Genomic DNA, 24,207 nt, shown 5'->3' with positions numbered 1-24,207 from the left:
AAGGAATGTTTAAAGGAATATTTTACTTTAAATATGAACAAGGGAACATCAATGTCAATGGTCTGGGATGCAAGTAAAGCTTTTATGCGTGGTATTTTGATAAAAATGAATAATTTGCATAGACAGAAACAGACTCAGAAACGGAAAGACTTGGAAGAGGAGATTAAATTAAAAGAGAAACTTTTAATTTCAAATCCCTTAGATGAAAAGGTTAAAGGAGCTTTAAAATTGTTAAAAACACAATTTAACATGCTGATGGCTGATCAAGCTGCAACTAATTTGCTATTTATGAAACAAAATACATTTTGTAATGCTAATAAACCAGGGAGATGGTTGGCTTATCAGTTAAGAAAAAAACAGAAACAGAGGAATATAGATAAAATAAATTATAATGGTAAATTGGTTTATCAGAAAGAATTGATTAAGAAATCTTTTTTAGAATACTATCAAAAATTATATAAGGGTACTAATATTCAAATTACAGATATAAATAATTATTTAGGCAAAGTTAACTTTCCTAAATTAACAGAAGATCAGGAAAAAAAGATTAACGGTTTAATTACTAAGGAAGAAATTGTTACAGCTATTAAACAATTGAAATTGGGCAAAGCGCCGGGTACGGATGGGTTGACATCTATTTATTATAAAGCTTTAGTAGAAGAGATGACTCAACCGTTGTGTGAACTGTTTAATAATTTATTACAGGGGTTAGAGATCCCTCCATCCTGGCGTAATGCATTTATATCATTGATTCCAAAAGATAGTCAAGATCTTACTTTGCCTAAAAATTATAGGCCTATATCTCTTTTAAATGTGGATTATAAAATTTTTGCAAAAATTTTAGCTAACAGGCTTATGGGGATCTTGCAGCAGTTTATACATAGGGATCAATCGGGTTTTATAACTGGAAGGTATATGAAGAATAACGTTAGACAAATTATTAATTTATTAGAGTATTTAGAAAAGAATAACCAAGTCTCTGCAGGCCTGATATTTTTGGATGCTGAAAAAGCCTTTGATCAAGTGAATTGGCAGTTTATGCTGTGTTTAATCAAGGAGATGAATTTTGGACAAAATATATTACAAGTATTATCCAATATATATCAAAAACAGACTGCTCAAATTATTGTAAATGGGGGTTTGTCAGAGGCTTTTGTAATAGAAAAAGGAACAAGACAGGGATGCCCGTTGTCTCCGTTATTGTTTGTTTTAACACTGGAAATTTTGTTGATTAAAATTCGGGAGTCTCAAGAAATAAAAGGAATAGAAATTAATAAAAAAGAATATAAATTAAGAGCCTTTGCAGATGACTTGGTTGTTACTTTGTCTCAACCTGTTTCTTCGGTGGTGAAATTATTACAATTGATTCAACAATATGGACGTGTTTCTGGCTTTAAAATTAATAATAATAAGACCAAAATATTAGCTAAAAACATGACTAATGGTGATAAACAGGCTCTAGTTAACTTAACAGACTTTGAAATTGTTGATAAGGTAAAATATTTGGGGGTTACATTATCTGCTTCCAATGTAAAATTGTATAAAAATAATTATGAAAAGCTGTGGATGGAGGTACAGAAGGATTTAAAAAACTGGAATAATTTACAGTTATCCCTTATGGGCAGAATTGCAGTTATTAAAATGAATGTCCTGCCAAAGTTTATTTTTTTGTTTCAAATGTTACCTATCTTAAAGAACGAACGTAATTTAGATGAATGGCAAAAAGGTATTAATAAATTTGTTTGGGCAGGGAAAAAACCAAGGGTGAAACTTAAAATAATGCAAGATTTTCGTGAGAGAGGTGGACTCAAGGTACCAAATATGAAATTGTATTATGATGCTGTAGTATTGACATTGATTAGCGATTGGGTGAATTTAACAAATACAGAAATACTTCATTTGGAAGGCTGGGACCTATTTTTTGGATGGCATGCCTATTTAATATTTAATAAAAAAGTGGATTGGGTTTTTAAGTCTCATATTATAAGAAACTCTTTGCTAAGAGTGTGGAGAAAGTATTATAAAAGTGACTTCAAAATACCATTATGGGCTATACCTCGGCATGCCATAGAAGGTATAAGGAAAGGGGTAAATATGGACAAGGTCTCTTACGTACAGTTATTAAGATGGGATGGCCAAGACTGGCAGTTAAAATCTTTGGAAGAATTAACACATGAAAACTTAACTTATTCATGGTTCCAATATAGACAAATAGTGGATAGATGGAAGATGGATTGTAAAATGGGCTGGCTTAGAGAAGATGAAATTTTTTTAAAACAAGTAAGAGATCAAAGGCCAACCCATATTAAGAGAGTTTATGGGGTTTTAGTGGAATTAGATTCAGAACTTGAACTAGTTAAAGATTGTATGATTAAATGGGCACAGAATATTGGTGAAACGATTTCAATGGATACTTGGGAACTTATTTGGATAAGAAATGTTAAATTCACACAAGCGCAAAATTTAAGAGAGAATTTTTATAAGATGTTTTATAGATGGCACCTTGACCCAAAGAAAATGTCCATTATGTACCCTAATCTACAGCCGAAATGCTGGAGATGTGGATATTTGGATGCTACCTATTACCATATTTGGTGGACGTGTAAGCATATAAAAGCTTTTTGGATTAAGATATGGTGGAATATTCAAAGAATTTTTAAAAGAAGGGTAAAATTTACTCCGCAATTATTTTTACTAGGTATTGTTATTGACTGTGATGCTAAGGAGGTTATATTGATGTTAAATTTGATTACAGCCGCTAGGTTGTTAATAGGACAATATTGGAAGAAGGAATCTTTGCCTACTTTACAAGAATGGTTTCATAAAGTTTCGTATTTGGCAGAAATGGCAAAGATTTCGGCTTTCTTAAAGGAGCAATCTCAAGAAAAAATTTTTGCGGTATGGGAAAAATGGATAAATTTTATACAACATAATTTGGATATGGAAAAATATTATTTAGCCTTTTTATAATTTGTAATGATTGTTTTTTCTTTCTTTCTTTCTTCTTTTTCTTTTTTTATATATATACATTTTTTATGTATTATTATTCATATATATTTTTTTTTTTATATATATATATGCTTTATTCTTCGTCTACTTTCTTCTTTCTTCTTTCTCTCTCTCTCTTCTCTTTTTTTTTTTTTTCTTTTTTAGTATATATTATTCATTTTAAAGTTTATGTTATGTATATTATTATTATATATATTATTACTGTGATTTTTATTATTATTATTAATTATTTTATAAATTGCAAATGTTATTTTTAAAATATTTGTTAAATAATCCTATATTCAGTTCTGGGAAGTCGGGGGGGGGGGGGGTGGTTGGGGAGGGGGGGGTGGATTTTTATTTGTAAAACTTTTGAAAAATTTCAATAAAAAAAAAAAAAAAAAGAACCATTTACGCATCACAAAAGTATATACAGTAATTGACTTCAAGTACTTTCAAATGTGTGACAATTATTTAGCATCAAAAATTCTGTACACTATAAAGGGTCATATTGTATAGTATTTTTTCCAGATGTATATGAAATGGTATGAAATGGATAGTTTTAGTACTGTGTATTGTGCATTATATAATCCCTTTATAGAGAATGCTATTTGACATAATTAGGTGCAATCTGCATAGTCCCATCCCTTGGTCTTAATACAGTGCATAATATAATAAAATACTGATGAATCCCCAGATGTTGGTTCCATCTGGGGAGAAGGAAGGAAGAAGCAAGGATAGTAAAGGCAATGTGGTGATTTGCAGGGTAATTCTTCTAATTGCTCAGACATTCAGCTTAAACAATTTGGGATTGATTGTCAAGTGGGAACAAGGAAACCAGTTTCATATTTTGGAACTGATAGGTGGACAGAGTCTGTGTCACCTTGCCTACCAGTGATTACTTCAAGATTATAGCAAAAGCCATATAGGCAGATTTATACCATCAGACTGAATATGGTCTGAATTAGGGAAAGAATTAAAACATGTTTGAAAATATACAGAGTTGTTTTTACACACATACAGATACTCACCCACCCACTTTCATGTAGAGAACTGGGCATACAGATGCATATCTGATTGGGTTAATAATTCCTGGTTTTCTTGCAGGAAGAGTAATCCTATGCTGGGAGCTGAAATGTGTAATTGACTTCTCTCAACAACTTCTCTCAATAGATTACTGCCCTTGCTTGGGGTTAGAAATTGAGTAGGTTTGGACCTTTTTCCATATTTAGATGGGAATCCATCAGGACATTCCTCAGCTATAGGCTAAGCTGGGAACATAGAGAAACATCCCAGAGAGCTGCAGTGGGAAACTACCTTTGTACTGTTATCAAAGATTCAGTATTTTTTTCTGTCTGCCTTTAGTGATAATAACATTTTTAATCATATTGATATTAAGAAAACAAAGTAGAGATACCAATAAATTGAGCTCAATTAAAGGATGTCTTTCCTCTTTAGTATTAAAAAAAAGGTAGATGTGCTTTAAACTCTTTTAATAGAATGAAATGAGGAAATATCATGATTTAAATTGCCTTGTCTCAATGGAATGCTTTTTGTTTCTTTAGGCTGTCTACATGTTCTATGCTTTGGCTATTATCTGTGATGATTTCTTTGTTCCTTCATTGGAAAAAATTTGTGAAGTAAGTATCTGCTGGAAATAGTTTTCCATGTTTATTGAAATGTATACATTATCATGTTTGGCATTTAATCATATTTAATCTCTCATTTTACATTTTTCATATCTATGGCAGAGGTTTCCTGAATATCTGTATATTTGTACCATTTCCTACTCTTATTTCTTTTATCAGTGAGAAACATAAGGAGAGTAGCCTTGATTATTAGTGCTTCCCAAGAAATGTTACTGGTTGTATTTTATGTTCTCTGAACATGGAGGTTAAGGCTAATACACATGGAAAAAACTTTCTCCATTCTGAGTACGGTATGTCTAGTTCCTTGTAAATGTCCTCTAGCATATTTAACTTAAAGGCTGTGCCATGCTTCAGATTCAATTCTGCAAGTTGCTTTGTGGCACCTGAAGAATGAATGCAGCACCAGCCAGTAATTCATTAAAACACCCATATCTGTTGCCAGAAGCACATGACTGATATGGAAAAAGACACAGCTGGTTTAATAAGTGACCAACAGGTGTTACCTTGGCATTTTTGCATGTTGCAAGAGAACTTTTCAGAATAATTGATTCTGAAGCATTACAGATTTCCAGTGAACATGGAAAAAGAATAATCCATAAGCGCGTGAAATGCACATTTCCCTACTCTAAGTTTTCTAAATGAAAAATACACTTTTTTTCTAATTTCCATATTGCTTTATTTGTCCCATTTGGATATTTTTTTTCCAAATTGACATGTATTTTAAATGGAAAATTACTAAAGGGGTACTGTACACAGTCTTCTAAACATAGTTATGCCATTAAATGTGTGTACTACTCTTAAAATACTAGCAGTTCCCTGTCTTCTTTTCTCCATGCTCTTTCCAAGGGAATTAGCTTTTTAAACACTTAAATTATACAAGGGTTGTGATTTTCTATAAGGCTTGACATTAGAAAGTGTTTATAAAAAAATATGAGCTATATCCAACAGTGTAATTCTGCTGCAAAGTTTTAACTGTGTGATATGTTTGTTTGCCTTGATCTGAATTGGATTGTTTAAATTTAAAAAGTCCTGTTGAGGAAATTTTCATTTCTCTTATTATACTTATATGAATATAATTGTATCTTTCTGTACCTTTTTTGAGGTCAAACATAATTCCAATATAGTAAACTCATTCCAAAGCTACATAACCCTTTTATTTTATTAGCTAATATCTAGCCTAATATCAACCCCACTCTCATACCATATTTTCAAAAATATTTTGCCATCAGATTTTGATGACACAGTCAGGAGCTCCCAAGATTTTTCTTTTTAAAGAAGTGGTTGGCAGGACTCATAACTGTAGGTTGTTGATTACTGCTTTAAAAAATACAGACTCATCCAGAGTGTATATGCAGGAACATTGTTTAAGGAACATTGCACATTTATAAAGTAAATACAATACTGGGCATTTGTACAAACCTTCTGATTATAAAGCTTTCTGTATTTGTTTCATTTCAAATCTAAAAACTGCTCAAGATGACTTTACTAGTCTAAAACAACCAAACTGAAGTTGGTAGGAAGTGCCATTCAGTAGGACAGAGCAAAAATATTTAGGAAACAGATGAATGATAACCAAACCAAACTTCCCACTTCTCAATCAGTAATACAGCCTAGCCTAGGGTAAAATGTGTACTCAGTCATCAGTCTAGGTCTCTGAAGTTGATGTTACTGGAAAAATGTCTGAATGAAGAAAATGACTCAACCAATTCTGGAACTCCGCCCTTGACAAGCCATGCAATGCATCCTTTGTCAGATAGGTATGAGATGCCTTTTGCTTCTCATCTAATATTTGATTGATATGACAGTTGCTTACCTTTATTGAGGTGTTTTAATTACACTTTAAATGTGTTTTTAGATTTTTAATCTCCTTTATTATGCCTTGAGAAACATTAAAAGTGGTTTTAAAGTCATATCAGTCAATCAATGATTTTTTTTTCCCACTCCCTCCACAGCGCTTGCATCTCAGTGAAGATGTGGCAGGGGCAACATTCATGGCAGCTGGCAGTTCTGCTCCAGAGCTGTTTACATCTGTGATAGGTAACTAAAACCAGTAACTTCTGACCAATAACAGTTGTAAAAATAAGAATGACTATTTGTGGCTGTGTTCCTGCTTTGCTAAAGTGTGTGTGTGTCTTTGAAACTAGCTAATGCTGATGGAATAGCAAACCTTTGTGGCAGAAAAAGTGACAGAATGATTGTCCTATGTAATGAAGTGGGATCTTGCATGATGCCAACATTCAGACTCTGTGAAAATGGATGTATGATTGTCAGCAGACGTCTGTTAATTGGGAAAATATTATATTCGGAACAACCACCAAAAATGTGTAGACAGAGGGGCATTAATTAAGACATACTCCTGTGCTTTCAAGTGCTAATTGTGCTGTAAGGTTACGTTAAAAAGGATGGGAAGAACAGTTTATTACTCAACTGGTAATTACTTTGATACGTGGTGTTTGAAATGTGGGGAGAAGCCAGCTCATGAAAGTGGTGAAGTAGTAACTAACAGAGCACATGCCTTGCATTTATTACGTTCCTGGCATTTCTGAGAAGCACCTTTGCCTGAAACAAGTAAGAGAATGCTGCTTTATTTTATTTTATTTTATTGGAGGTAAATAAACTGCATTGAAATGGCAGTTGAATGAGAATAGCGTAAGCATTTTTAATAGGAGTCATCTGAATAGGTAACAACAGATGGGAAGGCCAGATTGTTTGACTGCTACTAAGCAAAAATACAGAGAAAATATTGTACTGTCCACCAGTGTTCAGCACTGTTCTGAAAGAGAGGACTCTCCCATTCCAGCATCTGATTTCGGAAAGGATGGATCAGGTGAGGGGAACTTCTAGTCTTTCTCACGGTAGATTTGACTGGAGCATCTTCTGTGTGGTCACCAAGAGAGAGAAGCCAGAGCAGCAGGCAGGGCTGTCAGACGCCTTTGTGGAATGTTTGCACAGGACTCCTTGCCAGATCTCCCGCCATGCAAGGAGCAGCGTACTTTGGCAGGGGTCGTTGCTGTAGTGAAATATGCAGTTAGAACAACCTGTTCGGCATTCTTAGGTCTATACCAAAACTTCTAGCTCACGTCAGTCAAAAGTGCAGTTTAAAAAATGTGAGACTTTACATCTCCCATCGTTGTATCATGCATTATATGGAAAAAACAGAATAATTGCATTTATGCCTTTAAGCAATCACGTATGCAGCTTTTCCGGAATATATTTCCAGTACCACTCAAATCTGAGAAGCTTTTTACATATTACTCTATTCAAGAGGAAAATGTGATACAAATAGTCTTTTTGTTTCATGACAGTTCAAAGTTACAACAGCCTGGGGAAAAAGTGATATATGATCTATCCTCAAAGTTACAGCCATCATACCAAACCCCCATGGTCACGAAATCACAATTTGGGTGCTCACATTTATGAACAGTTGCAGCTTCCTGTAGTCACGTAACTGCAATTTGTGACCTTCCCAGCTAGTTTCTGACAAGCAACATCAATTGGCGAAGCGAATTGACTTAACAATTGCCTGATTCACTTAACATCTGCTGTAATAATTATTGTAAAATCAGGTCCAATCATGTGATGACTTACTTTACAATTGCAACAATTCCAGCCCCAATTGCAGTCATAAATTGAGGACTATCTATAGACTGGAAATAGGGAAAGTCACATTTTAAGAGCTTATTTGCAAGAATGGCTGGGAGCAGGACTTATTCCCCCTAACTTTGCCACCTCTGTCTGGTTAAAAAATGCAGATGGCAGCCTATTCCATCATCTCACTTTGAGACACATGTTGGTTAGGGGTCTATATGTTTTGAATAAATGTTGAGAAATCTTTGCATAAATATTGTTGTAATCCACTTTATTTTATCATGCAAAAATCACATCTGGCTGCACTTGTAATTCCGCATATCTGCTTTAATCAAAGTTTAAATATGCAATTTTTTTGCAGTTCAACTCTGCATAGAAATCTTGTCTGCCTTTTGATAACACATTGAAATTATCCCCTATCCCCAGGTGTGTTTATCACAAAAGGAGATGTAGGTGTTGGAACCATTGTTGGCTCTGCAGTATTCAACATCCTGTGCATAATTGGGGTTTGTGGCCTATTTGCAGGACAGGTAAGGTAATTCATGGAATTCAAAAACATTTCTAAAACTTCTTTTAACCTGTACAGAATGAGAACTATGTATCCAAAAATCACTTGTCCCTGATCTCTCTCTTGCCAGAACCACTATCTAAACCTCACTTTAGAAAGGTGCAAAATGATTCCCATACAATATAGGTATTATTCATAGAAATAGATTCCTGGGTTTCCTGCATACTGTAGTAAGGATATGATTTTCCCAATTATTTGAAAGTGAAACTTAAAATACCACACATACCTGGAACAATACTATTCACTATTGCTAAAGGCATTTTTGAAGGTGGCAAACCACTTCCACATTGCTGCCTGAAAACTATATGAATATATCCATATAGTTACCAGAAGGAAGTTATCTGTAAGAGGATGGATAACCTTTTGTTCATCCACAAGTTGGCTTACTTTTGGATCAATATATGCTAATATAAGTAAAGAACTTTTTTTTCTTATGCATTGCCAAAATAATTAATTGAGAGAGTATGAAGAGAATTTCCATAAAATTGATTTTGGGATAGTGAAAATGCTACAAGATTTAGCCTAAAACAAAAATCTTACTGAATTCCATTCAACTTCTTTTCAAGTAGATACCTATAGAAATGGAGTAGCAAGTTTCTTTTAAGTACAATAAGAAATCACTAGAAATTTTTTTAATGAATCAATGTAATAAGAACTTTTAAAGCATCACCTAAAGAAATGCCAGACCCTGGACTCTTTTGCAAGATGACTCTTGAAGCCAGCTACAGAAAGAGTCATGCTAAAAGAAATCTAAAGGTCCCCAACTTCTGTTGACCTTCTATAAGATGCTAAAGACCTTGGTTTTCCCTCAGGGCAGGATGTTAAATAGACTCCTGCTTTTTTTTTTTTTTACGATCAATTTGCCAGATGGAAGAAACTGTTAGAACTTCCGATACATGGTATACTGACCCTTGTTTTAATTTTTTTTTTTTTTTACTTATTTGAGATTTTACTGTTTGGGAATTTTAATGCACCGTCAGCCAGTCACCATGGCAGTAGCAAGATGATGGGCCATATAAACAACTTAATAAATAAATAATATATATATTCATGGCCTCTATCTTATAGTCCAAAATAGTCGTGGCTCTTCGCCATAGTGAAAGATGCTTTTTAAAATATTTGAATACCAAGCTATTTAGCACATTAGGGATAATTTCCAGTTTCTTGAATTGTGGTTGGAAGCTAATACTATCTGACTCCAGAAGCTAAGATTCTGACAATCATATTTTCAATTGATTTTTGAAACTAGACCTATATATAATGCATTATAGTAATTTGGTCAGGAGATTAGTGAAGCATGAAGCATTATGCCATATTTAGTGGCTATTACTATCTGTCTAGTTAATGATTAGTACAGAGAAGGGAATTAAATTCAGGAGAAAAGGTATTAATATTCTATTTTTCTATTTGTATAGCTGTTCCATTCGTCCTAACAAAATGTAGCACCGGAATATTTGTTCAGACTAGATGAGTAACCCCTCAAAATCAGCAAGGATTTCTTTTAAAAAAAAATCTATTCTAGGTGAAGAAATAAATTGATCTAGAATTTTATTCTATTATGATACATTATAGGCCTACGGGAATTCTTAATACAATAAAATCGCACTTAAACCCTAGATAGACAACATCTGTTGTTTCCTCATGTACACGAACCGCATTAATACGGAAGGCTTTTCTTTCTTCCCGGAAAGCAAAAGGAAGAAATAAATTTAAGAATTTATCCTAGATGTAGTTGGTAGAAGTCTGATTGTAATATACCTTCTTTAGAGTCAATCTGCTATTAAAAAAAAAAAAAGCTAGTGCAGCAAATATATAGCAAAAGTTGATGGGTTAGTTCTCTGATAGCACCAACTCTGGTAAAATAATGTAAGTGTTATGGAAAAAACATATGTAGTATTTTAAAAAAATAAAAAGGAATAGCAGCCTAAATGAAGCATGGGGATGGGTAGATGTGTGGTTTCTTCAGTTAAATTCTGAAACAGGAGAAACTGAGGTCTATTACAGTGTTTCTCAACCTTGACAATTTTAAGACATGTGGACTTCAACTCCCAGAATTCCACAGCCAGCATTGCTGGCTGTGGAATTCTGGGAGTTAAAGTCCACATGCCTTAAAATTGTCAAGGTTGAGAAACACTGGTCTATTATAAGCGAATGGCTCAGTGGATTTTTCTTTACATTTTATATCTCTTTTCACACATGGTTTTCCCTTTGGCTGCTGATAAAGCCATAAAGCCCTTGGTGTTCATGCAGAGAGTAGCAGAATTATATAACCAGGATAATAAAGGAAGCTATTATAAATGGCATTGTATGGTAATGTAAATGGCATTTGAAACTAAAATGATTCCAGTCAGACCATTCAAGAAAGATCTTTTATGAAATGCACTGCCTTTTGCATCATCACAGCCATTACACAAGCAATTTTGCAATAATCATGTACCAACTTCATACCTGACTTAAGATTAAAGCACTTTTTAAACAAGTCCTAACTTTTAGCATCTTCTGCTTGGTTCCGGAAGTAATGGCAGTCACCTGAGCCCTGTAAACAAATACTTTGGAATGAATAATCCATCTGGAACTTTCCATATATTTCATTTTAGCAACTGGAAACCTCATTTCGTCTCAGTGCTTTCATATCCCAAAAGCCTTTGTATCAGATGATTACGGTCGCCATCTTTACTTTTTGACCTATTCTGTGGACACCCCTGAACCTTTGGAGTATATGGGTAGCCTATATCTTTCTAAAGGTGAAACAGAAGGTAGTTAAGATCTGCTCATGCCCAGCTGACAGATAATCAACACAGAGGAGGTACAAGGCTAAAGGGGAAGAGAGCTCTGCAGTGCTGCTGCTGTCAGTTGGACTACTTCAGAACAAAGATTGAATGCACTATACCTTTGTTCAAAAATAGCCTGCTGACAGGTAGAAAGTAAGGAGGGGCTTTTGTAATGAAGTGGAAATAGGCAGCAAGCAGGCTCTGTTATTGGCTGCAAAGGAATGACAGTGTTAAAATGACAGAATAAAAGGGGCCAGTAGAAATTGGACAGCTACCATCCCACAGCATCCCCTGAACAGATCAGCAGTCAAATTATCAGGAAAGCATGCCATATTATACTCATGGCAAAAATACTGTGTTGAAACCAAAGTAGTTAAACACCATGTGAGTTGCCTCAGTTATGAGCTAAGCATGAGAGAATGACATGGTATTCAAAAATGGTTATCAAGGCATGTTTGTGCTGTGGTTAGGCTCAAAGAAGAGCCTTCACATTATTCCCAATAGCAATTTTATCTGTTATATCCATAAAGTATTGTTAGCACCAACGAGTACTAACACTTGCAAAGCACCAAGCCATTCCAGCTCTTACAAATGAAGTAGTAATTTTATGTAAAAGAAATGTACTATTCAGAAACATAGAAATAGACAGTGAAGAATCCACAACCGTAAACTACAGCAGGTTTGGACTTCTGGTTTGCGATTGCGGCTTTAGCAGATGTGCGGGGTGATCGCTCTCTCCGCTGTCCAGTTTTCTCCTGCCAGGGGACCCTGAAAAGGGTCGGAAGTCACCCTGGAGGGGCGACGAGTGTGAAGAGGACAGCTTTTCGAACTGACGGGGAAAAGATCAGCCATCAAGATGGCCCATCACTAATGCTGCTACCAGCCAAGACCAAAATTGCTAACAAGCACCTTGAAAGCACCGCAAATTGGGTGACATCTTACCTTCTATGTACCCCAAGTATTTTCCTGTAAAAAGCTTCTTGAAATTTCTTCCCCCTGTGAGGAGAGAGGGAAAGGAATGTCTTCCTCCCATCATCTAAAATGGCAGTGTCTGACTACCTAGGGGAAATAAAGCCTCGAAAAGAACAACTAAATAATTGGATTTACATCTTCTTGATATTTGAGGACCCAAAAAGTTCCTACTCTCACAGGGACTTGCTATTTTATCTACTCGTAAAAAAGATGAAAAAGAACTTAAATTAGATAAAAACCTAGCCTGGGATTTGAAAAGACTTTTGGCGAAGCTTGGTACAGCAAGTGAATATTCTTGACAAAGAGACCTACTCATAGCTCAGATCTGTCCTTGGTATTATCTAAAAGAAATTAAAAGCTGAGAGAACAGCTGGGCGGTGAAGTTGGTTTTTAGGAACTGTGGAGGTGAACACTTACTGACTTTTTTTTTAATAAATAGCCTTCACTAAAGGACCATCTATAACCATGTCAGAAATGGAGGAGGACCAGCAACAAATCTCGGCTAATTATAAACTTATACTTGAAAAAAATCTTGAAGCTACTGAGATAATTAAATCTAGACTGAAAGACAAAGGCACCAGCTTAAATCTATGAAGCAAAACCCTGACTGCAACTAAAGAATTTACAATCCAAAAAACAACAGAAGTGGAAGAAATTAACACCAAGACAGAGGACTTCAAAGATCAACAAGTACAAGGTACTGAAAATTTAGACAATCAAACTCTGATTGTAACTAAAGAACCTATAACTCAAAAAACAACAGAAGCGGAAGAAAGTAATAGCAAGACGGAGGGCATTAAAGATCAACAAGTACAGCTTACTGAAAACTTAGACAATCAAACAACAACTATAAAATTGGACATGACTTTCTGCTTAAACCAGAAGAAACCTGAGGAAGAAGAAGACCAGATCGAATTGAAGACAATTGTTGTTGTTAATTGTGAAGTTGTGTCCGACCCATCGCGACCCCATGGACAACGTTCCTCCAGGTCTGCTTCAGTGACTCCATCCAGCCATCTCATTCTCTGTCGTCCCATTCTTCTATTGCCCTCAATCTTTCCCAGCATTAGGCCCTTCTCCAGTGAGTCCTTCCTTCTCATTAGGTGGCCAAATTGAAGACAATTATACTAGAGCAAATATGGACATCTGCGCCACCAGGGCAACAACTTAATGATTATAATGGGCCAGTTTTTCTAAAAAATTAACAATTAGATGGTCTCCTTTAATTCAAGTAACATGCACAAGAATGAAGGGAGATCTATCTGATGATCTAAAAGCATTGGTATGGAAGCCTGGTTGGCATAAAAAGAAAGCTAGAGTTAGATTTTAAAAATGGGGGTTTTAGATTTATTAGAGAGGATCCTAAAGTTTCAACTAATGGGCTAAAGGGAGATTTTGAGATGAAGGGGAATTTGATTATTAGATTTAAGTATTGTTGGAAAATAATAAAAAACAAGAGATTAATTGGCTTAATATTGAGGAGTTAGACTATAGCTTTGAATTATTGTTTAACCCAGATAATGCAGATGATGGATTTGTGTGGTGATGTATTAGGATGAGAAACAGAAAATGTTTATGAAATAAAATAAGAATATATTTAAGTAAGTAATATGTGTATTTTAGATAGTATAACTTTTGTGTAGTGAAATAAAGGAAATTTGGGCTACCCGAAAATTAAATACTATGGATATTAAAGGTTAAATTGGAATATTGCAATTAAATATTAAAATTAGGTAAAACTTAAAACCAGAATATGGATATGTATAAGCAAAAACACATTGATAAATGTTTCAACTTAATTTGATATAATTAGAAATTTACTAGCTTAAATATGATATAGCAAATGTTAAGGGAAATAGAGAAGGAATTTTTGATGATGTAACCTGAGATATGTATTAAAGATTTTGTTATTGAACTATTGACTAACCCAATCACCACATTGCTTTCCAAATACTCAAATGTAAAACTGGAAAATTAATAAAAATTTGTTTAAAAAAAACTACAGCAGGTTTGCACAACAGAATCTCCTCACTGATTTTGATCTGCAGATTGTGGTCATGTAAACTTTATCAAGCTAAACTATCATATAAGAAAGAAATCCTATAGATGACTAGATGCACAGTTGGGTGGCTAATTACTTAGGATATATCCTAGATGGTGGGGTGGGGGTTCTGCCCAGTTAATTTGTGCCAGCTATTCTTTGAGCAGCTATAATTCAAATGCTGCTTCTGTTCCCCAGTTCTGCATTTTACTAACTACAAATAATTCAAATGGAGTCAGTCTTTGATCTCTTTTATCATGATTGTTTACATGAACTTGCTGCCCTGTAAAATGATTTTGGGTGTGATTGTTTTGATACAAAATACTCCCTGAAAAAGTTTGCAGCATATGAAGTACTAAATGCACTACATGTTGCAAATAATGCAGGGTTATTTTAAATAATAAATAATATAGTTTTGATTCATGCCACTAAATAAACTTAAAAGAGTATCTTATTGTATGGAATCAGAATTCTACAGATAGTGTGAAATGTATTACCACCAAACTGACTTGAAACATCCTAGTATTGCAGCCGACAAAATGGATTGGAATTTGATGACAATAATAACTCAAGCCTCACCTTAATGCAATGGCAAAATGAGACAGCAATGGGGCAATAATGAATCAAATCCCCTCAGACTGCAAGTCAGCAGTGTTCACATTTCAGAAATCTTCCTTTTATGAAGAATCAAAACATTTATTAAGAATAGAATAGAATAGAATAGAATAGAATAGATCTGGAAGGGAACTTGGAGGTTTTCTAGTCCAGCCCCCCACTCAAGCAGGAGAACCTATACCGTCTCAGACAGGTGAATGTCTAGTCTCTTCTTAAAAATCTCCAGTAATGGAGCATCCACGATTTCTGGAGGCAAGCTGTTCCACTGGTTAATTGTCCTCACTGTTAGGAACGTTCTCCTTAATTCCAGGTTACTTCTCTCTTTGATCAGTTTCCAACCATTGTTTCTTGTCCTGCCCTCTGATGCTTTGGAGAATAATTCGACCCCCTCTTCTTTGTGGCAACCTCTCAAATACTGGAATATTACTATCATATCACCCCTATTTCTTCTTTTCTTTAGACTAGCCCAACCCAAGTCCTGCAGCCGTTTTTCATACGTTTTAGTCTCCAGGCCTTTAATCATTCTATGCCTCTGTTTATGCAACCCAGGATTGTATTAGCTTTTTTGGCTGCTGCTGCACATTGCTGTCTCATAGTCAAGTGATCGTCCACTAGGACTCCAAGTCCCTCTGGCATGACATGGAGTGAATTGGAGGCACATTGTTCATTTATATACTGTGTTTTTTGAACTTGTGTGAATCTATATCAACCAGCATTCAAAAATGGAATTTTTCTCAGATGCCATCTGATTTTGTCATCTCAATGCTTAAACATACGTAGCTTATTTTCTTAGAGAAAAAGTGTTCCTCTTTTCAAGCATTAAAGAAGCAAAAGCACAGCAGTCTACAGGGGTCAATTTTCAGTTTTCACTAAAATAAAATGTTATTAACCAAGTTGCCAGCAGCAATAATAAATCCGTTACTAATGGTCATAAATCTCTTTCTGATTCCCTCCCCACCCCCACCCCATAAATGTTCATTCATAAGTGATCTCTTGGCCCACTTCCAAGATCAGATTCATAAATAGTTTGACACATACTTTGTTTGGGATAGTCTGCCCTGACTTGTTCCCACTTCTGGAACATGGTTTCAGGAAAAAAAGAATGCTCTTCTTGCTGTGAGGATTCTCAGAAAAACCCATCCCTTTCAGAGCCTCGTGTTGCCCTCCTGAAAGCTAAGCCATTGTTCAAGCCCCCAAACTAGAGAAAATAGCCCCAATGAATAACTGTGGTGGGTCTACTCTAACCTATTTGCATAGGGAAGGAGGGGGTAACATTTCTCTGTTGCTCATCTTGTTGCTCTCCTGGCCCCTCTTTTACACAACAGTCATTCTGGTATCTCCCAAGTCAAACTGACAAACTAGCCTGAGTCAGCAAGACCTGTCATAAACATTTCACTCTGCAGGTTTACATTTGTCTGAATGCAAAAGAACCAGAATTGCCAAATTCTGCAAATATAATGTACTGAGATCTGCTTCTCCCCAGTTTCTCTAGCTCATTGCTGTGCTGTCTTGCCAGTGCCCCCAAACCCATTGCCTACCCATCCCAAAGGCTCACTCATTGTCTAATCCAGGGGTTCCCAACCAGGGGTGCGAGACGATATTCCAGGGGGTGCGAAAACTTGGGTTTTCAAAAGTATAGCATATATGCATAATTCGTTGCCATTATTTTGAACTTTTGTAAGGGGTGCGAGAATATATCAGAAGCGTTCTAAGGGTGCGGGGTATAGAAAAGGTTGGGAACCACTGGTCTGATCAAAAGGGTTACTTTAAATTTCTGCGAGGGCTGTCATTTAAGGAAACTAGTATCCTTTCCATCAATATTTTATACAACCAATGTCAATTCCTGACGTGTGTGTGTGTGTGTGTGTGTGTGTGTGTGTGTGTTTAAGAGAGTGAGCGAGCGAGCGAGCGAGCGAGTGAGTGAGTGAGTGAGTGAGTGAGTGAGTGAGTGAGAGAGAGAGAGAAGTATGTTGCAGAGCTATCATTTGCAGTGAAGCAATGTTCTGGAATTGAAACTTGGGGTGCAGAGCATTGGGGAAGGCCTTGAACAGGACAGAGCAGGGCAAAATCCTGCTTCTGAAAAGCAAAAATCTGGCCTAAATTGCCCTGATTCACTATGAATTCAAGCTCAATCACAAATCAGACAGAGACCTAATCTCTCATTGTGTGGAACTAGGTATCTTTTTTGGAAGTAACCTTGAGTTTCAAAACTGCAACATTTTCAGATTTCTCATAGCAAATAATTGTATATGGGAAACAGCACCTCAACGTTTCAAATTATTCTAAAACCCTTTCTTGCTATTTGTTTTTGATGCAAACTATGCTCACCAATTCCTTTTCTTTTTGCTTGTTTTCTCAGATAGTTGCATTGTCTTCTTGGAGCCTCTTGAGAGATTCAGGATATTATACCTGCTCAGTTGCTGCACTTATTTTGGTACGTACTGAGTGGTTATTCTCCTAAATAAAGGGTTTTGGCTATGTACATGTGCATGTCATACTGACCTAGCCAACCAAATTTTGGTTTCCATTTGTATATATACCCAGTTTGCATAGCTAATTTATGATTAGATATATTGTACAAATCCACAATTGAATAAAGCATTGTTAATTTGGCCTGGAATAAGAATGTGATGTAAATTCAGTCTCTGACCACCCTTAACAAACAAAAGAGTGTTGATCTTCCTATTTTGTAAAGATTTTAGTAATGACAGATGTTTTTACCAGTATATATTGATTGTTTTGCTATTCTGGACATTCCATTTAACTGAACACAAGTCACACTTCTTAACAATTTCAGACTTTATCCTTTAGTGATTTTTTTTATATTTTGTCCATTGTGATCTGAAAAAGCTTGTTTCAAAACGTCAGAATATGAGGCTTCATATGAGGCCACAGCTGTATTGAGCATACCAAATTTTAGTATTTAAAGCAAATACTATACATTCTGAATTCTTAAAACATGTGTTATCATTCGGAAAATATGTCTTAATAACTGAACGTTGACATAAAATTTGTTTTATGAACTGCCAAGATGTTATTTTATGTTATTTCCAAAAGGATAGTTGTTATCCCTTCCTTTCCATCTTTGGATGTTTATTTCTTGCCATATTTTATTTATTTATCCTATTTATGACAGCTGCAATTGCCAGTCCTTCAGCAGTTTGCAGTAATGACAAGCAACACAAGCATTTAAATAAAATGTCCACAATAGGAACTAAAATCATAAATGTCATGAAAATAATCACATTGGGTGATACCAAAAGACCCTTTGGATTAACTCAGTTTTCTGGAGGTCTGAAAGGCCAAGATTGAGATATCTTTTCAGATGTACTATATGTCTCAAGGTATCTGCTTGAATTTTTGAAGACAGAAATCATACTTGTGCATGACCTTAGTAATCAGTATGTTCTATAACTGTGGTGGCGAACCTATGGCACATGTTCCACAGGGGGCACGCAGAGCCCTCTCTATGGGCACACGCACCGTCGCCCCAGTCCTAGGCCTTCAGCTGGATTTTAAAAAACCTTTTCGCTTTAAGCCTCTGCCGCCATGTGCAAAAAAAAAAAAGAAGGTTCAATCAATCAATCAATTTCAACTTCTCGCAGGAAATTTTTTTTTTGCAAAGTTGGAATTGATTGATTGAACTTTTTAGTCCCACCCAGTCTGCCGTTATCACCACAGTCCACCCATCTAATGGGCCACACCCACCCAATGGGCCACGCCCACCCGGTACCCGACGATACATAAGTGGGTTTTGGGTTGCAGTTTGGGCACTCAGTCTCTAAAAGGTTCGCCATCACTGGTCTATAACAATGGCTCTAAAATGGTAGCCTAAGAACATTGATGTACTGGTTTACTTTCATGTAGGGCTACAATTCTGGGCTGCCAAAACCTGGATTAATGATAGTTAGTGGCAAAAAACAAGATGTCAATCTGTCTCTTTGTTGCTATTTAGTGGCAATCATGATTTTTGCAAGGCACGTCTGGTAGCAATGCTAATCCTGTGGCAATCCATAAGTTATTGTCTTCCATTACATGCGTTTTTTATGTAAACAAATTCAACATATTGTTACCACAGTAAGTGGCACTACCTGGTGCAACTGACATATTCTCATGATTTCAGCTGGATTGAGAACCTATCAATGGTCTATTGTTTGAAAGTCAAATAGGCAACTGCCTGAAAGTCAAATTCCTCTCATAGAATATTGTAAGAAAGTAAAAAAAGATTACGGTAGTTTATATTGCATGATTCTGTATCATTTATTATCTGACCTGGGATTTTCTTAATAATATCTTGAGATTCCAAGGAACCCCGTGGAAGACTTTGTGGGGCAGGTGAAAAAGTTCATCTGGCACATAATGTATTAGAACATTGGTTGTGTATTAAATATAGGGATCGTTACTTACTCTCATTCCTTGAGGAGCTCAGACATTGGAATTCTGGTTTTCAGCCAGCTCCCAGGGTCTAAAGGCTGGCTGAAGATGCAACTTCTGCCAAAATCCAAGCAGAATTTTTAGATTTTTCAGTCCCAGAGTGGAGAAGTTTCAGAAGCTTCTTGACTCTGGGACTAAAAATTCAAGAGATTCTGAGGCTCTCACACATCCTCTCTGACCCTCCCATGCACCCCTTTGCTCCCTCCCCATCCTGTGGGGCCTGGAGATTAGAACTTCCTTGATTGTGGAAAGCGGGCAGAAAGTTGCTATGCCTAACAACTGGGACATTAAGGTAATGATGACAATTGGGACTGTCTGGATTGCCGGCACAAAGCAGTTGCACTTTGTTGACTGCATTGCTTAGTGACTGCAATTCCCATCCAATTGACATGGAAGATCAATATGCAGGTTCAATACTACTTATATTGAATATTTATATAGCTGTTATTTGTATGGTGAGAGAGAGTGACTGATTGTATTTTGAAAGAGCTAATACTCTGTATGATGCTGATAGTTATTTTTTTATTTTGATAGAAAATTAAATAAAGAATAAATTGTATGAGTCATGACAGTGAGCCTAATACTTCAAGTACAGTAGGTGGTATCTTTCACCACTCAGTGTGATTATTTTATTCTCTTTCCTTAAGATGTTTGCTGCTGTCTCCTTGATACTTTCTCTTTGCTTTATTTTCTTTATTCCGTATCTCAAATGGAAACTTTGATAGGGAAAGTAGAGCTGTGCACAATTCTGAAGTAATTTGGAAGAAGTGCTTGGAAACCTCACATAAGCATAATACTGCCCCACAGTTCATTAAAACAGTACCTTTCCCGCTCTTTTTCAGCCTCTTGCCAAGCTTGGTGGGGGGAAAAAAAGGAGGCTGCTTTAACAGACACATTCACTTTAATCCCTTGACAATTTAAGCAGTTGTGCCTTCTTCGGGCTCATGCAGAATAATTCTGTACCAGAATTAGGGTCTGCTCAAGCAAAGTCAAAGCAGTATCTTGAAAGCGTGCATGGCACCTGGGGAGTGAAAGTGACAGAAGAAACCATTGCAGCCACCTGGCACAATGGTGATCTGGACATTAGTTCATTCTCTAGTTAGGAGCACCACATTACCAGCGATCTCTCTGGTTAAGGACTGTACAGAAGCTTTTCCTTTTTTTTTTCCATTGTCATATAATATTCTAGGAATCTTTAGCCAAAATCCAGATGGCAAAAAAGGAAGGTTGTGAAATCAGAAATGCATTTTTGCTGTCCTCCTCTGCTATGATATTTTATTATTGCATGAATATGTTTCCCGGCCTGTAAGTTACTTCATAATGAGGCCTGTAGTTACAGTGATAACTAAGAACAAACAGATAACCAGTTGTATATTTTTAACCACGACACTATAAAGGAAGTAGAAAGCTAGACGTGTAACCATGCAAATACTACTACTAAATACTCCAGGTACCTTAATTCGCTAGTATTATTGTAGGCACATCTGAAAGAAAAAGCACAGAAGTCAAGTAGAAGCATAGGATGTCAGTGCACTCTGGTGGTCACGTAGAGGAAAGCTTCTTCCTGGTTTACATCCCAGAAGAAGAATAGAGCTGCATGTTGATTGCCAAAGGAGCTGCTAGAATCAGGGATTGTGATTTCAATATGGAGAGGGAAGGCTTGAATTTTAGAAAGTTTTTCCACATTCAGAATAGATGTGTGTATAGAGCGACATCAAGGGAAAGATGGATATATAATGTACTATTCAATTTTATGCATTTACAGTATATGAAAGCAGTGGCACTATTCAGAAAGATGCCAAATGACTAGCTATATGTCCAGTTGAGTTCTTCACATGAAATTCACAGAGCAAAGTAGAGAATCACATGTGTTGCATGTACAACAATTTAACAGAACTTTATATTACACTTATTGGCTTCTCTGGGAGTTGAGTTGAAATATGATTTAATATATAATTTTTATTTAAAATTAGAAAAATTGCTGTTGGATAGTCAAATTGGAAACTCAAACTCTGACATGGTATTTATAATTGTGATTTATTTAAACTCTGGCTTTCTGCTCTAATTTGCATGTTAATTTAAAACAAAAATTACATGTAATGTATGGAGTTCTACATTACAGATGCTTAAACAGTTTGAGAGAGAGAAATGTGCAGAATAATTTGAGTTATAGAGCCAGCATAAAATACTGAGATATGAGATTCTTTTTTAAAAAAAGTAGTAGATATTTTATTAGCAGTCCTATACAGTAATATTTATTTTTCCATTTTTTCCTCAGTTTATTTATGATGAAAAAGTTGCTTGGTAAGTAGTATGGTTGTCATTTGCCAATTAAGAAAAGTTAGGAAAACCAATGTTGTGCTAAGAGGGTTCAGGGACCAATTTCAATCCTGTAGGAAAACTAAATAATAAAATGATTTGTCTATTTTTTTTTTAAATTAAAAGAAAAAACTTTCCCAGGACTTTTGGATTGGCCATCAGCATGAAAGTAATTGTCCCAACCAATTACTTAAATGTAATGCCAAATTTACATCTCTAAAGAAATGGTTGATAATTACACTGCAGATTTTATTGAATGGTTATGATGAACTGTGTCAAAAATGCAGTTGTATTATATTATATATTGCTAACTCTTTTGTTGGATGATGCTTCCATTCCAAATAATTGAATGTGTGGAATATGCATAGACTAAGACTTATAGTTTGGCCCAACAGTTTAAGGATTTATCCTTCTCACAATCACTGGAGTTTTTTTTTTAAGAAGAGACTGGACAGCCACTTGTCTGAAATTGTCTTCTGCTTGAGCAGGGGGTTGGACTAGAAGACCTCTAAGACCAAGGTCCCTTCCAACTCTATTCTGATTGATTGATCACAAGAGAATGAGTCATATCTCAAGGTCAGGGGCTGAAAGGAATTAGCATGCTGTTTTCAGTTGTACATTTTGCTCTGCTTTCTCCCTGTCCATCCAGCTTCATTTTTGATACCCCAGATTTCTCCTGGCACCAACAGGTGCCATCTCACTCTCTGTAAGCCAGTGTTTCTCAACCTTGACAATTTTAAGGCATGTGGATTTCAACTCCCAGAATTCCACAGCCAGCATTGCTGGCTGTGGAATTCTGGGAGTTGAAGTCCACATGCCTTAAAATTGTCAAGGTTGAGAAACACTGCAGTGTAAGCAATATTAGAGGGTAACTTGCCCTCTGTGCTCCACACTTGTCATCATTCACCATCCCCTGTGACGCTGGCCTGAATTTCAGAAGAAAAGGCAATCATACCGTAGTCATGGAACTGTGCTGCTTATTGTTTCCCTTTTATTTCCTTGGCTGATCGCAGGTGGGAGTCCTTAATCCTAGTGCTGATGTACATCATATACATTCTTATCATGAAGTAAGTACAATATGTTCTGGCCTGTTTATTGTTCCATGTTATTATTTTAGACAAATCTGGATTACCTACAGCTCCTACCATGTCCTTGTCCATCTGCTTGAAAGCTTCTCCTCAATACAGTGCAATTTTTGTACACTTTGACAGTTATATATTACTCATTTTAATTAGCAGAGACACCTTGGAGATTTTTTTTTCTGGCTTCTCCGCTTTCTGTTATTGTTCATTCTACTCTCATATTAGTAAAATATAAGAAAAATCTAATCACCTGCAAGGCAGCAGAAAAGATCGAGCATTTTCTGCATCTATTTGTTCCAACCTTGTGGCCATCTGACCTTCTGGAATCCAGATGTGGCAAATCTAGCCATATTGCAGCCTGTCTCAATACTAGCCCACAACTAGGGGAAAAAAAGTTGTTACACAGAATGTTTCGTAGAATAAACAAACAGAAGATGATTGAAGGAAAGAAAAGAACTCTCTACACAAATATAGCTGGACAGTATAGAAATATGGGAAATAATTAAGTAAATGGATAGGGCTCTATTTTCCATCCGTGTACATCAAGTAAGGCAAAGGCTAAGATTTTTGCAAGCTGAGCTCTGCTCTTGATGACTACTTAGACATGTCCCCAAAGTTACCTTGGCAACAATATAAAAGTCATTTGCTTTTGTCTCCTTTACAGCCAAGTCTAATTTATAGCCCTGCATTTATTCATAGCCTTCTGTCCAAGTATTAAGCAGGTCTGACTTGGCTTAACTGTTTTGAGATCAGTGAATGTTAATTAATACAAGTCATAAAAACTTGTTCATACAGGTTTCATCATATGTATTATTTTTATTTTACAAAAAATATCTTCGCTCTTTTTCAATATAAACTGTAAATTTATAACCAGGATTTATCTATCTTAAGAGTAGAACTCTGACTCCCAAGACAATCACAAAGCATGCCAAAACTAGGAGAGGATAGTGCCAAGATTCTGTATAATCAGACTCTTAATATCAATAGGGAATAAAAGTGAACAAAGCAGTAACTTTTGAACTATGTTAAAATTTGATTTGATTGGCAGGACATGGGAAAATATGGGGAACATCATCATGAGACATCCTCATATCACAAAACAAGCTCCTTAAAATGAAGGACAGGTTATAGGGCCCTCTGGAGCCAAACTGATTTCTTTTATCATGTAACTGGGCAAAAC

The 24,207-nt window shown here is 35.9% G+C and overlaps 1 protein-coding gene across 2 annotated transcripts in view; it reads left to right on the top strand.

The window, feature by feature from the left end:
• Positions 1–24,207, top strand: part of SLC24A3 (solute carrier family 24 member 3) — a 182,507-nt gene that overhangs the window by 127,171 nt on the left and 31,129 nt on the right. For both annotated transcript variants that reach the window (XM_039325992.1, XM_039325993.1), the window contains exons 4-9: positions 4,554–4,628; positions 6,590–6,674; positions 8,652–8,755; positions 17,552–17,626; positions 21,905–21,930; positions 22,959–23,012. In XM_039325992.1, coding sequence (XP_039181926.1) covers positions 4,554–4,628; positions 6,590–6,674; positions 8,652–8,755; positions 17,552–17,626; positions 21,905–21,930; positions 22,959–23,012 — 419 coding nt within the window. The remainder of the gene's footprint in view (positions 1–4,553; positions 4,629–6,589; positions 6,675–8,651; positions 8,756–17,551; positions 17,627–21,904; positions 21,931–22,958; positions 23,013–24,207) is intronic.

This window comes from Crotalus tigris, unplaced genomic scaffold, assembly GCF_016545835.1.
Source record: "Crotalus tigris isolate CLP2741 ecotype Arizona unplaced genomic scaffold, ASM1654583v1 scf7180000024339.11422700, whole genome shotgun sequence".
NCBI classification, from domain to species: Eukaryota; Metazoa; Chordata; class Lepidosauria; order Squamata; family Viperidae; genus Crotalus; species Crotalus tigris.
Note: the sequence above shows the minus strand (reverse complement) of the source record. Positions and strands in the feature narration are given on the sequence as shown.